This window comes from Oncorhynchus nerka, linkage group LG16, assembly GCF_034236695.1.
Source record: "Oncorhynchus nerka isolate Pitt River linkage group LG16, Oner_Uvic_2.0, whole genome shotgun sequence".
Lineage (NCBI taxonomy): Eukaryota > Metazoa > Chordata > Actinopteri > Salmoniformes > Salmonidae > Oncorhynchus > Oncorhynchus nerka.
In genome coordinates this window covers 21,057,279-21,080,412 of record NC_088411.1, presented here as the reverse complement: position 1 = coordinate 21,080,412, position 23,134 = coordinate 21,057,279, and the positions used below count along the sequence as shown (strand labels likewise).

Below are 23,134 nucleotides of genomic sequence, written 5' to 3'. Positions count from 1 at the left end.
AAATATGGTTCCCAATCAGAGACAACGATAAACACCTGCCTCTGATTGAGAACCAATCTAGGCAACTATAGACTTACATAAACACCTAGAATGAACACAACCCCATAAATCTACAAAAACCCCTAGACAGTACAAACACCCTAGATGAGACAAAACCATACATCTCCCATGTCACACCCTGGCCTAACCAAAAATAATAAAGAAAACAAAGATAACAAAGGCCAGGGCGTGACACACACAGAGTCCATAACACAGGGGTTGAATACGTATTGACTCAAGATACTTCAGGTTTTCATTTTTTATTAATCTGTACAAATTTTGAAAAAGTTATTTCATTTTGACATTATATGGTATTGTGAGTAGGCGATAAAATCTCTATTTAATCCATTTAAAATGATTGCTGTAACACAACAAAATGTGGAAAAAGTCAAGGGATGTGAATACTTTTTAGGGACTGTATATCACCTAAGTGTTCAGATTTTAAACATTAGTGTTTACTTTCCCATTGTCCTGTTTAGTGTGCATTTCGTCATTAGAAATTGACATGACTTTTATTCTTATGATCTTTAGGAATGTCTGTCACCTTACCTATATCTCAGCACAACTGGAAAGGACATTTGATTCAAGAAATATTTTCAATCGCATGGTGTTATTGCTACTCGACTGTGTTGAGTTAATTTCCATGAACTCTCTCGGAGTGAAAAATATGTGGGAGGGGCCATATTATCACATTTCCCAGAATGCTTTGTTGTAAGGTGGATTTTTTGAATCGTTTGTTTTAATATTTATGTTTCCTCATGCACAATGATTGATGAATTGATCTTATACATTTTTCTAAAATAATCCAATCTGTGAGGGGTTGGACTTACCGTACCTATTACTTGTTGTTACAGTTTAGATGATTTAGGTAGTTTTACCACAGCAGTCATCCCGAGTGCAGGTTGTGGGGGATAAAATATTTCACGTCATGGATATTCTCCCTCTGGCTGGATTCCGATAGGAATTACCAATAACTTCACAAACCACTATATTGTGACTTGCAGGTCTGATTTGGCCCATGATACAATGTTTTCAGACCAGAATAACTAGGCCATAACTAAAGGCCTTATGAAATGTATAATATGTGGTCATAGAGGGGTACTTTTAATGTAAACACATTCACTTAGGCAGTCACTTGGTGAAGACTTCAGGAATGGAAGGAATTAAAAGCAACATCCACGTAAAAAAAACACTGTCATAGGTGGGTATCTCTGAATAAACGTGTTCATGTGTTTAAACAGTTTAACAGTCAGCGAATAAACATGTTCTGGTGTTTACAATCTAAACGCTGTGACACGTTTTCATTGAAATTCTAAATGCCTTGACGCGTTTAAAGTTACACTATGCAGAAATCGCTCCGTCATTTTCTGGTTGCTAAACCTCTAACAATTTGCCTAATTTCAGTTTACGTTACAAAATAAGATAGTTTAATGTAGAGAATCATTGTACCATCTAAATCTTTGTGAAAAATGGTTTCCATAACCAAAAATGTTGTTGTTTCAGCTGCTTGAAGCTGGTGTACAAAACTGAAAGTAAAAATAAGAAATTTACCGCTTCTTCGTTATATATATATAACTCAATTTTTTTTGGTGAAATTGGTCGGGCCCCCCAAAAGTTACATATTGCCACTTTAAAAAGTGTTACAGAAAATGTTCAGTTATGTGTTCAGATCCTCAACACTTGGTTTTACAGTGTGTGTGCATGCATGTAAATCCTCCCAGAAACAGCCAGTCATCCCCCTCGTGTCCCGTGTCCAGCCCAGCGAGGCACATGTGGTTCTTCTCCAGGTGTTTGTTGACATCCACTCAGGTCCTGACAGAGCTGACCTTTACTGACGGAGTCTGGGGGAGAGGTCCTGGCACCCCTTCAGACGCTCCCAAAGCCTGCGCCCCTCAGATCCAACCCCCTATCACCACCCTCACTTTGAAGAGACACCTGGGACTGTCTCCCCCATCTAGTCATGACGGGGGAAATTAGAATCGGATGACAGGTGTGGAGGGATTGCACATGCAGCAGGAGGATTTTTATTAGGAGTCAGATAAACAGAGCCAGGGCCAGAGGTCCGTGGCAGCCAGGGGAAACAAAACAATTTGGCCCAGTTAGGAAGGTACAAATGGGGAAGGTTGGTATTAGTAGATTATTAAATCAAATCAAAATCAAATTTTATTTGTCACATGCACCAAATACCTTACCGTACCGTAGACCTTACTGTGAAATGCTTTTAACCAACAATGCAGTTCAAGAAAGAGAGTTAAGAAAATATTTACTAAATAAACTAAAGTAAGAAATAAAATAAAAAGTAACACAATAAAATAACAATAATGAGGCTATATACAGGGGGTACCAATACCGAGTCAATAGGCAGGTGTACATGTCCTCTGTATCATCACAACTTTTGGTGATATTTCAACAAAGCTATTTTGAAACATTTGAAATTTTGAAAAAGTTTTTTAAAATATACAAGTAGGAAAGCCTCAAGATAAATAATCCACTTGTTTAGACAGAAACATTTGGATACTTTTTGAGTAAAGTTGGATGAGTGTGTTGGGGGCAACTAGCCCCTCCCCCACATAATAGGGGGTATCTGTTACTCCTTTATGGTTAGCGCTAGTTTACGCTAACTTGCTAGCTAGGAACTTCATTAGTAGTAAATGCTAGCCAGCTAGCTAGTTAGCATAAACTGCTAGGACGGCTAGCTAGCAACCTTACTACCAGACCGTCTGAGGCAAAATACATAAAAAAGATAACGTAACTTAATTGCAGTTGTAAATGTTTCCACTAGTGACTGATAGCTTTACAGTTAATGTTACTTTATAGCCTTTTGGCTATTTTACACAGCATTGTATATCATATAGCTAGATAGCTAGCTACATTTTTAAGAAAAAGCTTTTCAATTGGCATCTCTCCCCCTGTTTTAAATCACAGGAGGGGTCTGGATTAGATGTGAGCAGTGCAGGAGGTAGGTTCGTGAGTTGTGCTCCAATTTGACTGGGGATAGTTTTATTTGTGACCTAGGTACAAATTACAAATGTGCAATAGCAGAGCATAAGCGAGTTGCCACATCAATGTTACACTGAATGAATTGGTTAAGTTATTGTTATCAAATGTTATATTCCAATGAATACTTTTTTGTAATGAATTAAAAACACCTATTGAAAACCTTTTGCTCCTGAATGTCATTTTAAAGACTGCTGATATTTAAAATATTGTATTATTCAAATAATATTTAGTGCAATTGTACATAATGGATTGTACAGAAAAGAAACAACAAAGACAATTAATGTGCAGGTGAGTTTAAAAAAAAGGGACTTCATCCACATACCATTTTTTTCCCCCAAACCTTGCTTTTTTGTGTCAGTGTCAGCAATTAAAGGGGGGTGCTAAGTTACCCCTCTAGTACCCTATGCCTACAAATTAATCGAAGAGTAAATATCGGCCTAGCCTGCTGCCTACCCATTACCAAACCCTTGTTTATTAACTTTATACATTGATGTATTGGTTCATACTGAATACTGTACTATCCTCCGTTTCTTCCGTAATTGATTTATGTTGGCGGTGAACTGGGTGGTTAAAATTGACCGATGTAAAAAATCTATCGAAACCGTCCAATTCACTTCTAGACAAGGCATGCAAAGATGTATTCCCTTTAGCCTACAGCCCACCGCCCACAGCCAGGTACAAAGCGCCACCGAGACGATGATTTTGTTGTATATGCCACGTGTTTTAAATATTTATTCACGTGCACAACCGACGAACTCAGCGCAACCCGGATCGCTCCGGCGGGCGGCTGGTGTGATAACCGACTCCGCCTCTTCTCCCAAAGTATAAATTGTACTCACGCAGCCGATAGAGTGTAAAACAAGAGACTGGAGAGGAGACCATTACCAACGAAAAGAAATAGGTCAATAATCTCAGACATGGGAGACCAGATGCGCTATGCCATCAGTGTCCGGATTATTGGAGTGATGCATAAAGAGGCATCTAAAATCAAGGTAAACCACTATATACATTAATATTGTAATGTGTGTGTTGTTTGTGTATTATGCCATTTGTGTGTACATAAAGTTATAAATGTTTCCATATATCTGCATTCGTTGAATTTGTACATAATTATAAATTAATGTTATTTTTTTTTAATTCTACAGATGTTTATGACCTCTGTTCTGTGGTCTGATGAGAGTGAAGTCATTGTCTACAGATCATTATTGGATTTTAAGGAGTTTCACGTAAGTTTAAAACTTAACCTGTACATCAAAAAGAAAAGAAAAAAGGATCGGTTCATCTTTATCAGCGGATGTGTTGACAATTTGTCATTCAAAACCACTATCCCTGCTCTTTTTTCAACAGAGGCAATTGAAGAAGAGGTTTCCCCTTGAGAATCCTTTCCGCAAGAGAGACAGAGTGATTCCCAAATTCAGAGGTAAATCAACAACATCACAAAAGTCTCATCTTTGACTCACAATCTACCCCCAAGCAATGTCAACTCTCCTTCATCACTCTCCTATCTCACCTCCTCCTCGGGTTCATGTTGTTCTTCTTCCTAATTTTTTTGTATTTTTTTGTAACCTTTATTTAATCTAGGCTAGTCAGTTAAGAACAGATTCTTATTTACAATGAAGGCCTACCAAAAGGCAAAAGGCCTCCTGCTTGAATTAAAAATAAAATAAAATAAAAATATAGGAAAAACACACATCATGACAAGAGGGACAATACTACATAAAGAGAGACCTAAAAACAACAACATAGCAAGGCAGCAACACATGACAACACAGCATGGTAGCATCACAACATGACAACAACATGGTAGCAGCACAAAACATGGTGCAAACATTATTGGGCACTGACAACAGCACAAAGGGCAAGAAGGTAGAGACAACAATACAGCTTTCAAAGCAGCCACAACTGTCGTAAGAGTGTCCATGATTGAGGATTTGAATGAAGAGTCCCAACCTCAATGAAAAAGTGTAACCCTTCAATTAAAAAATATAGAAAACATTTTCCATTCTTTCTCTTCACTAAATATGGAAGACATTTTCCTTTCTTTCACTGCAAATACAGAGTGCGGAGCTGACCTTTTTCATTTTCCTCTTCTGTCTACCCCAGCCATAGCTATGAGGAGAAAGATCCAGAAGAAGGATCCTAGTTGGTCAATGCGTCGGATGAATTTACTGGAAAACTACTGTAGCGAGCTGCTCAGGTGTGACCCCGTGGTGAGCTGCAGTTCAGATGTCACCCAGTTCTTCATGCCCAAAGACCACGACCTGCAGGCAGACTTCACCAAAAACAGGTAAACACTTTACAAACATCCCTCCTTTTAATGTGGGCGTTTCAGCCTATCAAGTCATTTTTCAGCCTTCTTATTTCACTACAACACTTATTATTAAAATTGTACTGAATGAGACCGTCTACTCTACTTACTAAATGACAACAACATTTTATGCACCTAGCACTCTCAGGCCGTCTCATGAAAAATACTTTCAAAGAGTTGCAACTTGCAAGGTTGCCTCTGTTCCTCTGTCTAAAGAAACACAGCAGACAGATATGGGCACAAAATTACTAAATACAATTACAAAATAGAATAAAGATGCATAAAAATAAATGACAAAATACTTAAATACTTAAAATACAGAAATACATTTGCAAGTTGCCTGCCGAACAGCAACAACATTCTCAGTAATGGTTACAGAAACGTTTTAGTTGCTATGACAGTGATATGTTGTTGTTTATCTACCTCAGTTGAATGCACTGACTGTAAGTCACTCTGGATAATTGTTTGCTAAATGACCAAAATGGAAATGAACTGCAAAGCACACTGGGTATTATTATTATTAGCCTTGTTCCGGGGCGAAGCTCATTACAATACTACTCGGCATGCTTTGCAATTGTTAATTTTTACATATACATTTATATTTAGTTTAGCAGACGCTCTTATCACACAATAGTGGCACCCGAATTCTGATATTAATGCAGGGTGAAAGGGGGGCACAAAATTGTGAACTGCAACAACAACAAAAAGTATAGAAAAGTATTTTGTATTTTGAAAATACAAATTACAGCTCTCGAAAGTATCTTGTTACAAAATACATTGGAATGTTCAGCCCAGTGTAATACAAATGACATAATACTCAGAAGTAATTGAAATACATATTTAAAATACATGTAACATAAATACTGGCCATCTCTGCCAGCAGGTAAAAACGTTAACAATGTCTGTTTGTCTCCTCTCCACAGCGTCATGATCCTACCATCGGGGGATGGGCTGGAGGACATGAGCGGGCAGCGTCTGAGCCTGGGCAACGTGACACACCCTTTTGTGAGCCAGTCTTACTGCTGTGTGGAGCCCTACAACACCAAGGACACTAAGAACAGGCCCTTTAAAGTGGCCTTGGATGAGAGGCTGGATGTGCTCATCAAAGACCCAGCAGGTTAGAGTCCTCTTTGATTTAGTTTACAATTTTAACATAGGTTAGCCCACATTTAATTTCTCCCTCCACTGTTAACCTGGGATAGGCTCCACTTTCAAGCTTTGTGTGGAGAAGCATGGAAATCAAGACTAGTCTAATTAAGATACATTTATGGGATAATAGATACTTGCATCCTCCGTCATTGTAAATAAGAATTGGTTCTTAAATGGCTTGCCTAGTTAAAAAAAGGTTCAATCAAAAATAAAATAAATAAAAATCATCGTATATAATGTCTCTGTTTATGTGTGTTCATTCAGGCTGGTGGCTGGTGGAGAACGAGGACAAACAGTTGGCCTGGTTCCCTGCTCCTTACCTAGAGATGTGTGAGGCAGAGAAGGATGGAGATGAATTGGATGGAATTCCCTTGGGGGGTAAGATACTTTTTAATCTATATTGATACATATCCTGTCCACAGTCCAAACTTAATCACAGTAGATGTTGTGAAAGTTAGTTTAATATACTAAGCCTACGATGTATTGCAGTTGGCTTAAGGATAAAACCATTCCAGACATTCAGTTTTGTGGTTAGAAAATTCCACAGCCAGCCAGACACTAGGGGGAAGTCCTGAACTAGATACCATTTTTACATTGTTTAATTTCACCTTTATTTAACCAGGTAGGCCAGTTGAGAACAAGTTCTCATTTGCAACTGCGACCTGGCCAAGATAAACGCATAGCAGTGCGACACATACAACAACACAGAGTTACACGCGAATAAACAAAAGTACGGTCAATAACACAATAGAAAAAAAGTCTATATACAGTGTGTGTAAATGAGGTAGGATAAGGGAGGTAAGGCAATAAATAGGTCATAGTGGCAAGGTAATTACAATTTAGCATTTAAATACTGGAGTGATAAATTACCCTCATCCCAACATAGTAGAGAATGACCAGTGATGTATATAAACCCTTATTTGCTGATGCTATGTATTGGCCATTGAGAGGCTTTGATGCCACTGGTCGGCCATATTGGCACTCCCCAGTAGGAGCAGTCCTCCACTGAGTACCACAGCATGAGTCATAATACCCATAAAACCTAGTGGTCAAATAGGGAATTTTTGCACCATTCATTTTTTCCCATAGGGGATTTTAGAAACACTTAAAATAAGTGCTGTTTCATGTAGGCTTACGTTTTGATAACTGTGTGTAAATATCTCTAGGACAACATGACTTTTATCAATATATACGCCTGTAGCCCCCGCCCCACACACATAAAATGAAATGCTAGTTAGCTGCTAATGTGGCTATCAAACAGAACTACAAATGTCATTATGATCTGGATGAGACTGCCGAGTCGAGGCAAAGGTAAGAATCTCTGGATTAACTATCAAATGTTAACTGAATGTACAGTACACTGAACAAAAATATAAATGCAACATACAATCATTTCAAAGATTTTACTGAGTTACAGTTCATATGAGGAAATCAGATAATTGAAATAAACATAACAAACATAAAGATATAAAACTGTATTTTTTTGTGAAGAATCAACAACAAGTGGGACACAATCATGAAGTGGAACGACATTTATTGGATATTTCAAACTTTTTTAACAAATCAAAAACTGAAAAATTGGGCGTGCAAAATTATTCAGCCCCTTTACTTTCAGTGCAGCAAACTCTCTCCAGAAGTTCAGTGAGTATCTCTGAGCTTTAAACATCCCAAGGAGCACTGTGCAAGCGATAATATTGAAATGGAAGGAGTATCAGACCACTGCAAATCTACCAAGACCTGGCCGTCCCTCTAAACTTTCAGCTCATACAAGGAGAAGACTGATCAGAGATGCAGCCAAGAGGCCCATGATCACTCTGGATGAACTGCAGAGATCTACAGCTGAGGTGGGAGAATCTGTCCATAGGACAACAATCAGTTGTATATTGCACAAATCTGGCCTTTATGGAAGAGTGGCAAGAAGAAAGCCATTTCTTAAAGATATCCATAAAAAGTGTCGTTTAAAGTTTGCCACAAGCCACCTGGGAGACACACCAAACGTGGAAGAAGGTGCTCTGGTCAGATGAAACCAAAATTGAACTTTTTGGCAACAATGCAAAACGTTATGTTTGGCGTAAAAGCAACACAGCTCATCACCCTGAACACACCATCCCCACTGTCAAACATGGTGGTGGCAGCATCATGGTTTGGGCCTGCTTTTCTTCAGCAGGGACAGGGAAGATGGTTAAAATTGATGGGAAGATGGATGGAGCCAAATACAGGACCATTCTGGAAGAAAACCTGATGGAGTCTGGAAAAGACCTGAGACTGGGACGGAGATTTGTCTTCCAACAAGACAATGATCCAAAACATAAAGCAAAATCTACAATGGAATGGTTCAAAAATAAACATATCCAGGTGTTAGAATGGCCAAGTCAAAGTCCAGACCTGAATCCAATCGAGAATCTGTGGAAAGAACTGAAAACTGCTGTTCACAAATGCTCTCCATCCAACCTCACTGAGCTCGAGCTGTTTTGCAAGGAGGAATGGGAAAAAATGTCAGTCTCTCGATGTGCAAAACTGATAGAGACATACCCCAAGCGACTTACAGCTGTAATCGCGGCAAAAGGTGGCGCTACAAAGTATTAACTTAAGGGGGCCCAATTTTTCAGTTTTTGATTTGTTAAAAAAGTTTGAAATATCCAATAAATGTCGTTCCACTTCATGATTGTGCCCCACTTGTTGTTGATTCTTCACAAAAAAATACAGTTTTATATCTTTATGTTTGAAGCCTGAAATGTGGCAAAAGGTCGCAAAGTTCAAGGGGGCCGAATACTTTCGCAAGGCACTGTAAATCATGGAGAATGACAGACTGAGATTGCATTCCAGATTACAAGATTGCATTACAAGACATTCTGTCATGGTTTTGAGATTCCTCAAGATCCAATATCAATAAATGCCCCGAAGGCTTGCTGTAGATGATGTAGAAAGGAATCTCTGTTGTTTTAACCTGCTTCCTGGTTTGTCCCTCAGGAACTCTCTACTGCGCTGTGAGGAGTTACTCCACTAAGAAGCATGACGAGGTGCCTGTTCCTATTGGCTCTGTGGTCGAGGTGCTGAGGAAATCAGACGACGGATGGTGGCTCATCAGGTATGTTAACTTGTAGCCTGACTATCTGTCTGCCTGTCTGCCTCTCAGAATGCTACACAGACAAAGCAACTAACACTGCGTTTCATTGTCGGGTCTGTAATACAAGACAATGCAGACAATGTACAACCTCTCATTGTCTTAGCTAAGATAGTGTGGCAGCAGGTATGTGGGAGGAACTGTTGAATGCATTGTCGCTCCAAACGTGATGGCCACCAAAAGTTAATACCTGAAATAAAATGACATAAATCAGGGAATCCTGTGGTTTTCTTACAGAGGTATTTGGTAACTAATAACAGTAAGGAGAGTAGGGATAACATAACATTTGTTGGTGGTTCCCTTTGACAAATGACGATTGATGGTGACGAACGGCGCCACTTTCAACGTTCTGACATGACGGCCATGACCAGAAGATGTCCTCTAATCAAAAACAAACTCTTTGAACCCTGAGTGACACAACTCTTTTCCCCTCCAGGTATAAAGGCAGAACTGGCTACTCTCCCTCCATGTACCTGCAGCCTTACAACAACCCACGTGCTGGCCTCCACAACCTGCAGAGAAAGCTGCACAGCTCCTCTCTCAATCTGGCAACCCACATGGACAGCTCTACTCTCAACTTGGCATCCAGCAGAGACAGCCAATCTGGCAACTGTTACCCACCCACACTGTATGAGGAGACAGGGCTGCAGCAGCACACATCAACCCAGACCAGGGATGATCCGTACCGGGCCTCCTGTCTCCAGAAGACCCGCTCTCTGGAGCTCCTGTCTGAGACCCGTCCCGACATGGCCGTCCCTCCATCCCAAAGAGAGAGAGAAGACCTTGAGTCAAATCAGGATCCAGCAATCCGCAAGAGCAGCATCAGCTGGACCAAGTCCTCCAACTCTGACATCAGCTCGTCAGTCCGGAATGTCAGGACGTCTTCTTCCAGCTGCAGTGAGGAGGAGCCCCAGAGCCCCCCAAACAGCCCCAGGTCTTCACCCCAGCTAAGGGAGAGCAACAATGGCTGCAGCATCCCAGAAAAGAGTCTGTCATCCAGCCCTATCTCCAGGTCTGAGACTGGGTCCTGTAAGATGCCCACCACTGCACCCAGGGTGCCCCCGCGACCCAGGGCCCAGGAGATCCTGACCCGGTGTACCACCATGACCCGCAAGGCTGCCTTGGCCTCCAGAGGGAGGCTGTTCTCCCTGCAGGACCCCGTCCAGACCCACTAGAAAGGCTGGGAGCGGTGGCGGGGGAACTGGGAGATGGGGATAGGGTTATGGGGAACCGTGGGTGGTGGAGAGTGGAGTTTTTGGGGTTACACTATTCTCTCCAGGTTGACTTTACATGAAGCGCAGTGCTTTGAGTATGGCTTGCAATACTAGGGTTACATTTGCATAAAAATGCCTATTCTGTATGTTACGTTAACCATAATTCCATCCAAACATTTTTATATGAGTAAAGTACCTGTTGAATAAAAAAATCACTACAGGACTGATGGAAACGGTATAATTGTTAGTAAACTTTCTAAATCTTGACAGAACAAAATACGTAAAACAGGGGAATAAGTTTTTGTCTGTGAAATACACTCCATGACCAAAAGTATGTGAACAACTGCTTGTCGAACATCTCCTTCCAAAATCATGGTCATTAATATGAAGTTGGTCCCCCCTCTGTTTCTTTACCAGCCTCCACTCTTCTGGGAAGGCTTTCCACTACATGTTGTAGCAGTACTTCCATTCAGCCACAAGAGCATTAGTGAGGTCGGGCACTGATGTTGGGCGATTAGGCCTGGCTCACAGTCGGCGTTCCAATTCATCCCAAAGGTGTTAGATGGGTTTGAGGTCAGGGCTCTGTGCAGGCCAGTCAAGTTCTTCCACACCGATTCCGACAAACCATTTCTGTATGGACCTCGCTTTGTGCACAGGGGTATTGTCATGCTGAAACAGTAAAGGGCCTTCCCAAAACTGTTGCCAAACAATTGGAAGCACAGAATCGCCTAGAATGTCATTGTTATGCTGTAGTGTTCAGTTTTCCCTTCACTGGATCTAAAAACAGCCCCAGACCATTATTCCTCCTCCACCAAACTTTACAGTTGGCACTATTGGGGCAGGAAGTGTTCTCCTGACATCCACCAAACCCAGATTCGTCCATCGGACTGACAAATGTTGAATCGTGACTCATTACTCCAGAGAACACATTACCACTGCTCCAGAGTCCAATGGAGGCGAGCCTTAAACCACTCCAGCCTTCTATGACTTCCAGGTTGAAAGTCACTGAGCTCTTCAGTAAGGCCATTCTACTGACAGTGTTTGTCTATGGAGATTGCATGGTGGCGTGCTAGATTTTATATACCTGTCAGCAACGGGTGTGGCTGAAATAGCCAAATCCACTCATTTGAAGGGGTGTCCACATACTTTTGTATATATAGCGTAGATCATGCACCAAATGCAGTGGAAATGCTTTAATGTGCGTTTGTTGAGGAATAATCCTCATGTGGCAGTCAACTTTCAGTCACGTGATGTCATGTTGTGTAGTCCTCCCACTACGACTTGGAGAAGCACACAGTTTATTAGTCTACAGATTCAATTAGTAATGATGAACCTCACAGGGTGGTGAAAGTGCATGGTGATGATGAGCTTGAAACTCCTTAAAATATCCTAATTTTATGCTGGTGACATGTTGATCGGGGCTTGGCTGTCAATTGACAAATAAATATGATCTTGCTTTTATCCATAATCAGATTTAAAGATGGGATGGAAATACATTGTACTTATTTTTTTTATTAGTTAACTGAAAAATTATATGACAAAGTTATTTTTATGTGCACTACGTAATTACGCACAGCTTTTCACTTTCATGAAGCCAGTCTTTCGACAAATTGATGGAACTCTAGCTAATGTTGAACTTTAAAATGTGTAGACAACTTTCTGATGTTATTTATAATTGATAAACTATTGCTATTTAATTATACTTATTTAAATTAGCATGAAATGCTCACAGGTTATAAAGGTAGAAATTAATTGGCTACTAGTCTTAACCTTTTAAAGCCACACTAATTTGTGCATACCCTTAAAGAGTAGGCCCCAAACCAAAAAAACATAATTTGACATGCAAATAATACTTATTTTACTAGTCACTACTACTACTACTCCTATTACTACACGGTAACAGCTGAAACAAGCACACAAATGTTCACAAAAATGTCCCTTTTCTATTTTGAGATGAAACATTATATTCTGATGATATTTTCAATGCACCTTTCCTGTCTGATTTTAATATGAAGGAATGAGACACGCGGTTGTCTCCGAAAGATACGGGATGACACAGAATTAAATATAGTATGCTTGTATGATATAATTTGTATCTACTTTACTTTAATATTATAGAATGATTTTCATTATGATGTTGAAATTGCGCATTTGTTTCCGGAGGGGCATTTTCAAGGGGGTTCAGTTTCAATGTATTATTGAAATGCATGGAAATGCTCTCATTCTACCCCTTTAGAGTTGACCAATGACTGGTTTGTTTGTTGTAGCCTACATATCATTCTTCTGTTGGTGTCTGAAGTCACTGTTATTCCATACTGGAATTTTACTGTAAGTATTTATCATTACTGTCTGTATGCCTTATATGCAATCAACATTATCCTATAAACTTAATTCAATGTATTTGTCTTCTCTCTTTCCAAGTCGTATTTTTTTTTACAGTGGTCATGTTTCATATATCTTCCACCTATATAGTAATTATGTATTGTATTTTACAGTATTGTATTGTACTTATGTATTGTAGTGGTCCTGTACGTGGCTCAGTTCAAAAGAGCATGGCGCTAGCAACACCAGAGTTGTGGGTTCGATTCCCACTGCGGTTGCATACCAAAATGTGTGCACTGTTGTCACTTTTGATAAAAGTGTCTGCTACGTAATGGCATATATTACGGTATTACAGTACCATATTGCCCCCCACCCATCAAACAGGCCCCAGCAACTTCATTTTGGACACATGTTTACTGTATAGGAGATGCATTTGTTTATTGTTGTGGACTTCCTGGATAATTGAAGTATTGGTATTGTATTACTGCGCTATAGGAGCTTTTTGCTGGACCTGTACGAGACCAATAAACTTTGATTTGATTTGTTACATGTTTTGATTTGTTACAAAAAATATCCATTTTTTTTTCAACTTAATGAAAAGTCAAATCATAGTATTAATCGTCATAGTAGTACATTCAAGTATATACAATTGAAGTCAGAAGTTTACATACAGTTAGGTTGGAGTCATTAAAACTAGTTTTTCAACCACTCCACAAATGTCTTGTTAACAAACTATATTATTTTCCAAGTCGGTTAGGACTACTTTGTGCATGACACAAGTCATTTTTCCAACAATTGTTTACAGACAGATTATTTCACTATAATTCACTATCACAATTCCAGTGGGTCAGAAGATTACATACACTAAGCTGACTGTGCCTTTAAACAGCTTGGAAAATTTCAGAAAATGATGTCATGGCTTTAGAAGCTTCTGATGAGCTAATTGATTGGAGGTGTACCTGTGGATGTATTTCCAGGCCTACCTTCAAACTCAGTGGCTCTTTGCTTGACATCATGGGAAAATCAAAAGATGTCAGCCAAGACCTCAGAAGAATAATTGTAGACCTCCACAAGTCTGGTTCATCCTTGGGAGCAATTTCCAAACGCCTGAAGGTACCACGCTCATCTGTACAAACAATGGTGCGCAGTTATAAACACCATGGGACCACGCAGCCGTCATACCGCTCAGGAAGGAGACACGTTCTGTCTCCTACAGATGAACGTACTTTGGTTCGAAAAATGCAAATCAATCCCAGAACAACAGCAAAGGACCTTGTGAAGATGCTGGAGGAAGCAGGTACAGAGTATCTATATCCACAGTAAAACGAGTCCTATATCAACATAACCTGAAAGGCTGCTCAGCAATGAAGAAGCCACTGCTTCAAAATGCCATAGAAAAGCCAGACTACGGTTTGCAACTGCACATTGGGACAAATATTGTAACTTTTTGGAGAAATGTCCTCTGGTCTGATGAAACAAAAATAGATCTGTTTGGCCATAATGACCATCGTTATGTTTGGAGGAAAAATGGGGAGGCTTGCAAGCCGAAGAACACCATCCAAAACGTGAAGCAAGGGGGTGGCAGCATCTGTTGTGGGGGTGCTTTGCTACAGGAGGGACTGGTGCACTCAAAGCGATTGAGGAGCTGAGATTCTGATTCACATTACTCACTTTTTCTTGGACTCTTTTATCTTTCCAAATGAGTTCAATTCCATTCATTTCAAATGGAAGATTACTTACATGTTCAAGGACCCTCTTATCCAGAGTGACTTACAAGAGCAATTAGTGTTATGTGTACCTTGCTCAAGGGGTCATTGACAGATTTTTCAACTCGTCAGCTCAGGGGTTCGAAACAGCAACATTTTGGTTACTGGCCAAACGCTATTAACCGCTAAGCTACCTGCTAGCTTGCTTAAACGGAATAATTAAATGCATTCCTTAAATGCAGTCATAGGGATTGCCATGACACTTTCCAGCATTTTAATGTGAGATTGTAGATTTGCTTCTAATTGAGGTGAGAATAACAGTATGTTATGTAACTTGGTTGTTTTAGGCAGGTAGCCTAGGGGTTAGAGTGTTGGGCCAGTAACCAGAAGGTTTCTGGATTGAATCCCTGTGCTGACAAGGTAAAACTCTGTTGTTCTGCCCCTGAGCAAGGCAGTTATCCCACTGTTCCCTGGGCGCTGTGGATGTCGATTACGGCAGCCTCCCCACACACCTCTCTGATTCAGAGGGGTTGGGTTAAATGCGGAAGACACATTTCACTTGAAGGCATTCAGTTGTACAACTGACTAGGTCTCCCCCTTTCCCTTTGATCTCTACCAGTCTTGTCTGTCATAAGGATTAAGTCTCCTTGGCCTGGACACTGCTGGATGATAAATGAGTTTGTCTCTCAAGTTGTTGTCGTTGGTAAATAACCTCTCTCTGCATGTTGAGAAAAGGCCTTTGTTAACATGACTCATACTACAGTAAAATGGATTCTTATTTTTGGACATAAATGTCTCTTAAACGTATCATACTCAATATAAATCTTCACGGACAATATATGTTTTGCTTTTCAAAACAAGAAAACGAAAAAGCAGTTTATGACCCATTTATTAGTATGTTAAATAAGGAAGGTATTCTCATAGTTTCTCTCTGAGAAATAGAGTACTCACAGCAGCAATCCATGCCTTATCACAAGCAGATTATAGTAGCCCACTATTTCTAGATAGTGAAAAATATGTCAATAAAACAATAAAGGAAACATATAAAAGAGAAGAATGTGGAGTTTCCAATTCATTACATCTCTGATTGCGTCTATAATTCCCACTATTGCTACTAAAGCAAATCAACAGTGTACTTTAGGAGTGGCATTTGCGGTCAGTAACAAAGGGTTAATTGTGTTGACATTATGACTCCTTCATCCAAACACAAGGAAGAACACTGATAAAACATGTAGATGCTGGGAAGAGTAGAAACATTTTGCCACTTGGCATAGTGCCATGCTTGCGTATTGCACACAGGTGTTGCTAAAAGAATGACGGCTTATTGGGCAAATGTGAACATATTTAATGGAAAGTGACGGCAAAGACGAGGGAATTGTTTAGGGAATTTACTGGTGGGAATGTTTTTAAGGGAAGGTTTAAGACTGTAAGAAAGATAATAAAGATTTGAATGCATCAGGAGATTATTCAATTGAACTTTAACCTAACTCATTGCTGATATATAAAAAATCATTCCCATGTCTCCAATTGACTGGATGCCTGTAACGTTTTCCAGTAAGTGAGATCAGTGCAACGTACTCAAAGCAGGTCACAAGTTGGCATCCGTTCAATTAAGAATAAAGGAGGGATCAGCATACATGTGGCGCTTAAGAAAGGTGACTTAATAAGACCAGTCAAAGCATCATCTCAATCATCTCACTCGACAGGCCAGGTATCTGCAGATACCCGTCACACAGGTGTCAATAATAATCTGTATCCATAATTCTCACACTACCAGAATTGCTGAGTAACAACTTCGCCCTGTCTCCATCCTTACCAGATGTTTAGAAACATTTAGCCAGTAAGTGAGACCTGTGCATTGTCTTCCCAAGCATACGTAGCAAGTTGGTGTGTTTTCAAGATTCATAATCCACATAATAATTGACATTTACGGGATTATTTTCCTGCAGTAGCAAACTGGCTCAAATTAAAATCCTACATCTGTAAACACCACAGGTTTTCAAATATGCAAAATAATAGCACACTTTTAAAAACCCTGGTTCTCATGAAAACCTTCAGCCAATGTCACAGACAAAAGTTCTGAAATGCATGATATATAAAGTAAACTACAAAATTAAGTTGGCTGTTACTGAAAGTGTACTTTTTATTGAATAGAGACCTCAGCTGAGTTCTGAAAGAAGCCTATTCATAGTAGCCCATTCAATGTGTCAGTCAGTCAGAACAATAGCTAGAGAATGTGTTTGGTTTGGAAGCTCTAGAGCCAGCCGCCATTCAAAGCCCTATTTCCGTTTCCATGGCAACATCTAGTCAAAGCAGTAAAGAGAGGTAGAGAAAAAAAGACCCAGGTGGTGAAATCACACGCTCTGGACATTATCATGAGTTTTGAGCCGAACAGTAAGTACTATAGTGTGGGCCCTAAAACTTCAGAGAAGAGGAATGACATGGAGCTGAATGATTACTGGTCAGTTGGTGTCTTGTTTCCAGGGTGTTTTAGCAGTGTATTGTTGTGGCTCGGCACTAATGACTATTTGTTTGTGTATGTGTTTGTGCTGTTGACATGTAGGCTAGTCCTAACTAAGGGAGTGAGGGGCTGAGCTGTGGGAATGAAAACAGTGGCAACTGTGACCTCATGACAATTGAAAATAGAGCAGGGAAATATGGTGAGTTAGGAAATGTAAATTATAATGAACAGTGACTTTACGGATGGAATATGGATGATGATTTTCGAGAACAACTTTGTGTCTAGAGAGCTACAGGTATCAAAAAATACATCTGCTGGTTGATATCGAATGGGGTCATTGAAAGGAACACATGGAAAATCAAATATAAAAAAGTGCCTGGATGTTGTAAATCGTCATTGTTGGGGGGGGATTTGATTCTTCCTGTGTTCCTTTTCACGGATTCTGATTTATTATAACAAAGTGGCTTTGATTTGACTAACTTACTGCTTTTGACATTCCTTTGATTCAGAACTACCTAAAGTAGTGTGTGTGTGTGTGTGTGTGTGTGTGTGTGTGTGTGTGTGTGTGTGTGTGTGTGTGTGTGTGTGTTACGACGTGGACCTGTTTGTGGACGGTCCAGACTATGATCTGCTCTGCACCATCTGTAGATCTGTCCTGAGGTATCCTGTCAGAGTGGCCTGGAACCATGTATTCTGCAAGATCTGCATCCTACAGTGGCTCAGGAGGTACAGTACACTGGGTCATGTCCTCAGTGTAACCTTAACTGGTTATTCATAAGAAAAAGTAGTAGCTGTGTTATTATGAAAGGTATGAAGCAACCTGTGTTTCTAGGACACAAAATGTTGATTTTTGGCACTGAGATGTGCTGTCTGTTGAGGATCGTAATTCTCCCAAATCATCCTATAATAATAAGGCCACATATGCCCTCAACAGGCCTAGATTTTAAGGAAAGCTTAACAAGCGAACTGCTACAACCTCCAATCTGAGAAACTGATCCTAAGCGCACCTAGAACCTAACGCTTCATTAGAGCCCAAATGTGTCATTTCATCTTCAAAATGTAGTGCCTTTAGATGTGGCATAAACACAGGTACAATGTTTCAATCTGATTAGGCTACATCAAAAGTCTCCTGTAGGCATGTGCACGTTCATCCAAAATACAATTCCTGCATCCTCAAAATGGCTTGACATTGACACCCTAAAGACTCAAGTGCGCTAGTCCAGTGTCAGTTTGATTATGCTGCACATCATGGTTCACCAGCAGCCCCAAGCATCTAAAGAATAAGCTAAAGACCAGCCAAAACAAGCCTGTAAGAATTGTGCTTAAATTCTCCCCTTGTGGAGGTCAAACATTTTAAGCAGCTAAGCAGGCTATCTGTGGGGGGGGGGAAAGAGTAGAATGAATTGAACTTGGTCTGGTCCACAGAATTATTATGGACTCCTATAGATACCTATCCAAATATTTTTGATTTGTTAGAGATGTTCACCAGCATAATACCAGAGCCAGAGACTCGACTACTCACTGTTTAAATCTATCTGGTAAGAACACATTTTTATAGACCAATTTGTTGAGTGGAACAAACTACCACAGTAACACAAAGCCATACCAACCATAATCACGTTTTAAAAGAATGTAAAAATCTGGCTAATGAGTGAACAGTATAACCTTTTTGTCTGTATATATGTAATGTGTCTGTATCTATGTAATGTGTCTGCATCTATGTAATGTGTCTGTATCTATGTAATGTGTCTGTATCTATGTAATGTGTCTGTATCTATGTAATGTGTCTGTATCTATGTAATGTGTCTGTATCTCTGTAATGTGTCTGTATCTAGGTAATTGTATAATGTATCTATAATGTGTCCTTATCTATGTAATGTGTCTGTATCTATGTAATGTGTCTGTATCTATGTAATGTGTCTGTATCTATGTAATGTGTCTGTATCTATGTAATGTGTCTGTATCTATGTAATGTGTCTGTATCTATGTAATGTGTCTGCATATATGTAATGTGTCTGTATCTATGTAATGTGTCTGTATCTATGTAATGTGTCTGTATCTAGGTAATGTGTCTGTATCTATGTAATGTGTCTGTATCTATGTAATGTGTCTGTATCTATGTAATGTGTCTGTATCTATGTAATGTGTCTGTATCTCTGTAATGTGTCTGTATCTAGGTAATTGTATAATGTATCTATGTAATGTGTCTGTATCTATGTAATGTGTCTGTATCTATGTAATGTGTCTGTATCTATGTAATGTGTCTGTATCTATGTAATGTGTCTGTATCTATGTAATGTGTCTGTATCTATGTAATGTGTCTGTCTGTATATGTATGTAATGTGTCTGTATCTATGTAATGTGTCTGTATCTATGTATCTATGTAATGTGTCTGTATCTATGTAATGTGTCTGTATCTATGTAATGTGTCTGTATCTATGTAATGTGTCTGTATCTAGGTAATGTGTCTGTATCTATGTAATGTGTCTGTATCTATGTAATGTGTCTGTATCTATGTAATGTGTCTGTATCTAGGTAATGTGTCTGTATCTATGTAATGTGTCTGTATCTAGGTAATGTGTCTGTATCTATGTAATGTGTCTGTATCTATGTAATGTGTCTGTATCTAGGTAATGTGTCTGTATCTATGTAATGTGTCTGTATCTAGGTAATGTGTCTGTATCTATGTAATGTGTCTGTATCTATGTAATGTGTCTGTATCTAGGTAATGTGTCTGTATCTATGTAATGTGTCTGTATCTAGGTAATGTGTCTGTATCTATGTAATGTGTCTGTATCTATGTAATGTGTCTGTATCTATGTAATGTGTCTGTATCTCTATGTAATGTGTCTGTATCTAGGTAATGTGTCTGTATCTAGGTAATGTGTCTGTATCTAGGTATCTATGTAATGTCTGTATCTATGTAATGTGTCTGTATCTGTATCTATGTAATGTGTCTGTATCTAGGTAATGTAATGTGTCTGTATCTATGTAATGTGTCTGTATCTATGTAATGTGTCTGTATCTATGTAATGTGTCTGTATCTATGTAATGTGTCTGTATCTATGTAATGTGTCTGTATCTATGTAATGTGTCTGTATCTATGTAATGTGTCTGTATCTATGTAATGTGTCTGTATCTATGTAATGTGTCTGTATCTATGTAATGTGTCTGTATAATGTGTCTGTATGTAATGTGTCTGTATCTAGGTAATGTGTCTGTATCTATGTAATGTGTCTGTATCTATGTAATGTGTCTGTATCTATGTAATGTGTCTGTATCTAGGTAATGTGTCTGTATCTATGTAATGTGTCTGTATCTATGTAATGTGTCTGTATCTATGTAATGTGTCTGTATCTATGTAATGTGTCTGTATCTAGGTAATGTGTCTGTATCTATGTAATCTAGTAATGTGTCTGTATCTAGGTAATGTGTCTGTATCTATCTATGTAATGTGTCTGTATCTATGTAATGTGTCTGTATCTAGGTAATGTGTCTGTATCTATGTAATGTGTCTGTATCTAGGTAATGTGTCTGTATCTATGTAATGTGTCTGTATCTATGTAATGTGTCTGTATCTAGGTAATGTGTCTGTATCTATGTAATGTGTCTGTATCTAGGTAATGTGTCTGTATCTCTGTAATGTGTCTGTATCTATCCAAAGTAATGTGTCTGTATCTATGTAATGTGTCTGACTATCTCTGTAATGTGTCTGTATCTAGGTAATGTGTCTGTATCTAGGTAATGTGTCTGTATCTAGGTAATGTGTCTGTATCTATGTAATGTGTCTGTATGACTCTGTAATGTGTCTGTATCTAAAGGTAATGTGTCTATGAGGTTAAAGGGCAGATGACTATGTTAATGACTGTTAAAGGGCAGATGACTATCTAGGTTAAAGTAATGTTAAAGTCTGAGGTTATCTAGGTAATGTGTCTGTATCTAGGTAATTGTATAATGTATCTATGTAAAGGGCAGATGAATAGGGACTGAAAAATTTATTGTGCAATCCCGATCACTTCTAAAAATGGTACTGTGTGTAGGGGAGAAAATTGTGAATATTCATGAGTGGGAAAGTTACCAATGGGGGTACGATATTAGTGCCTCTGTAACTTTCTCACTCATCATTATTCACAATTCATTCAGGATTAGCCGTAATCACGGCAGCATCCACATGTATGTAGAAGTGTTCAGAAACACATTATATTCTTATTTACAATAAAAGTGACTCCGAAATGACACAATACATTATTTACCATTCATTCTAAAAGATCATCTGAAGCACAACCAAAACAAACAGAAAATCACCCAATAGATTTGTAGTCACAAGCTTGATGTAGTCATTGCATGCTATGAATATGCAAATACTTAACTTTAATAAAAATATAAGTGAATTTGGCCCAATACTTTTGCTCCCCTAAAAGTAATTTGTCATTTATAAACGGTTCACCCAATATGGATGAAAAGACCCTCAAATTAGAGCTGACAGTCTGCACTTTAAATCCAAACGTGTCAAATATAGAGTCAAAAGTACAAAAAATACTTTACTGTTCAAATTGTTGAAAATGTGATTTCCTCCTAGTTGATCGTTGCCTGCAGCCGGCTCTGATCGTAGTGTAAATGATACAGGCAAGGAGACTGAGCTCGTCTGTTCTGGTCGGCGAACCCTCAACGTTATAGCCTGTAGCCCTGCGTGGCATCAACTGCGCCACAAAAGTGGTAAAGTCGATATCCACGTTTATAAACACAGGGTCGCTACAATTATTGTTATTTGGGGTCATTTTACAGTACAGTACAGTACAATGGGAGGGTCGTGAAAATATGTTTAACATCGTTTTGTTTTCTATGACACCTTGAGCTGGACCAGAACTATCCCTAAATCTTGTAAACAACTGACCACAATCTTTGACTTGCACTTTCCCACAGTCTTCCACTTCCTGTCCTCTCCCCCCCCCCCCCCCCCTCTCCCCTTCTCACTCTCCCATGCAGTGTAACAATGATGGTTGCTCGGCCACCTTCCCTCTGTCTGAGGAGCTCGTTGGTGCACCGGTCAGCCCTGGAGCCAGCTCTGCCCCATGGACTGTGGTGCTCTGCTCACACAGGCCACCCAGAACCAACACAACTGCTTCAGTTTGGATTCCAGGCTAGAATTTCCCCTTGACAATATACAAATGATCTTGGTGTAAATGGATGAATCCTCTTTGATGATGATTATGGTTACCCTAGGCGGCTGAAGCAGCAGGTGGAGTCCCAGAGGCAGAACCACAGAGCCATTGATGGCGCCCTCCGGAGGAAGATGAGGAGAATGCAGACACAAGTTAGGAGGCAGGTGGCACTCATCTGTGAGAGTCTAGAGGTCATGGGAGAGGCAGAGGAGGGACAGGAGGGTGAGGGAGAGGTGTATGAGGGATATAGAGAGGGGGAAGGAGAGGTGTATGAGGGATATGGAGAGGGGGAAGGAGAGGTGTATGAGGGATATGGAGAGGTGTATGAGGGATATGGAGAGGGGGAGACTACAGAGGAGAGTAACACAAGCAGCAGCTCCTAATATGGGAACAGGGTTTATTTTTGTATTTTACAAATGATTAATGACGTTTTAAAAGACATATGGGTTTTTATATAAAATAATGATTATGCGGAACTATGAAAATTAAAGAGGTTTGTATTTTAATTAAACTTTTAATTTAATTTTGGTGTGTTTTGTACAGACTGCAGATGTATTCTGATGGAATGTTTCATTTTCATAATGTTTCTATTAGGTTGATTATTGTATTCTGGCAAATCCAAATCTTGAATGATTAAAAACATGACATA

The 23,134-nt window shown here is 39.4% G+C and overlaps 1 protein-coding gene and 1 long non-coding RNA gene across 4 annotated transcripts; both read left to right on the top strand.

Moving 5' to 3' along the window:
• The first annotated feature begins 3,905 nt into the window (after positions 1-3,905).
• noxo1b (NADPH oxidase organizer 1b) lies at positions 3,906-13,703 on the top strand. Its single transcript, XM_029685640.2, has 8 exons — positions 3,906-4,031; positions 4,185-4,265; positions 4,387-4,459; positions 5,143-5,326; positions 6,271-6,464; positions 6,761-6,874; positions 9,467-9,584; positions 10,057-13,703. Exons 1-8 carry the CDS (start codon positions 3,957-3,959, stop codon positions 10,793-10,795), a joined length of 1,578 nt encoding a protein of 525 aa, XP_029541500.1. The 5' UTR covers positions 3,906-3,956; the 3' UTR covers positions 10,796-13,703.
• Positions 13,704-17,199: 3,496 nt separating this feature from the next.
• On the top strand, positions 17,200-22,770 carry LOC115144595 (uncharacterized). 3 transcript variants are annotated; one of them, XR_003865841.2, is made up of 4 exons: positions 17,200-17,323; positions 17,426-17,522; positions 17,972-18,049; positions 22,310-22,770. It is a non-coding gene; the product is annotated as an uncharacterized LOC115144595 (long non-coding RNA). The 3 variants fall into 3 exon arrangements; XR_003865840.2 differs by having other exon boundaries at positions 17,944-18,049; XR_003865842.2 differs by lacking the exon at positions 17,426-17,522 and having other exon boundaries at positions 17,944-18,049.
• Positions 22,771-23,134: the final 364 nt, after the last annotated feature.

Bases quoted from the DNA above. Each gene is read 5' to 3' on its own strand.
- noxo1b (XM_029685640.2), top strand. From the start codon at position 3,957: ATGGGAGACCAGATGCGCTATGCCATCAGTGTCCGGATTATTGGAGTG. The intron at 4,266-4,386 runs GTAAGTTTAAAA...TTTTTTCAACAG, and splicing joins TGGATTTTAAGGAGTTTCAC to AGGCAATTGAAGAAGAGGTT. The intron at 6,465-6,760 runs GTTAGAGTCCTC...GTGTTCATTCAG, and splicing joins GCTCATCAAAGACCCAGCAG to GCTGGTGGCTGGTGGAGAAC.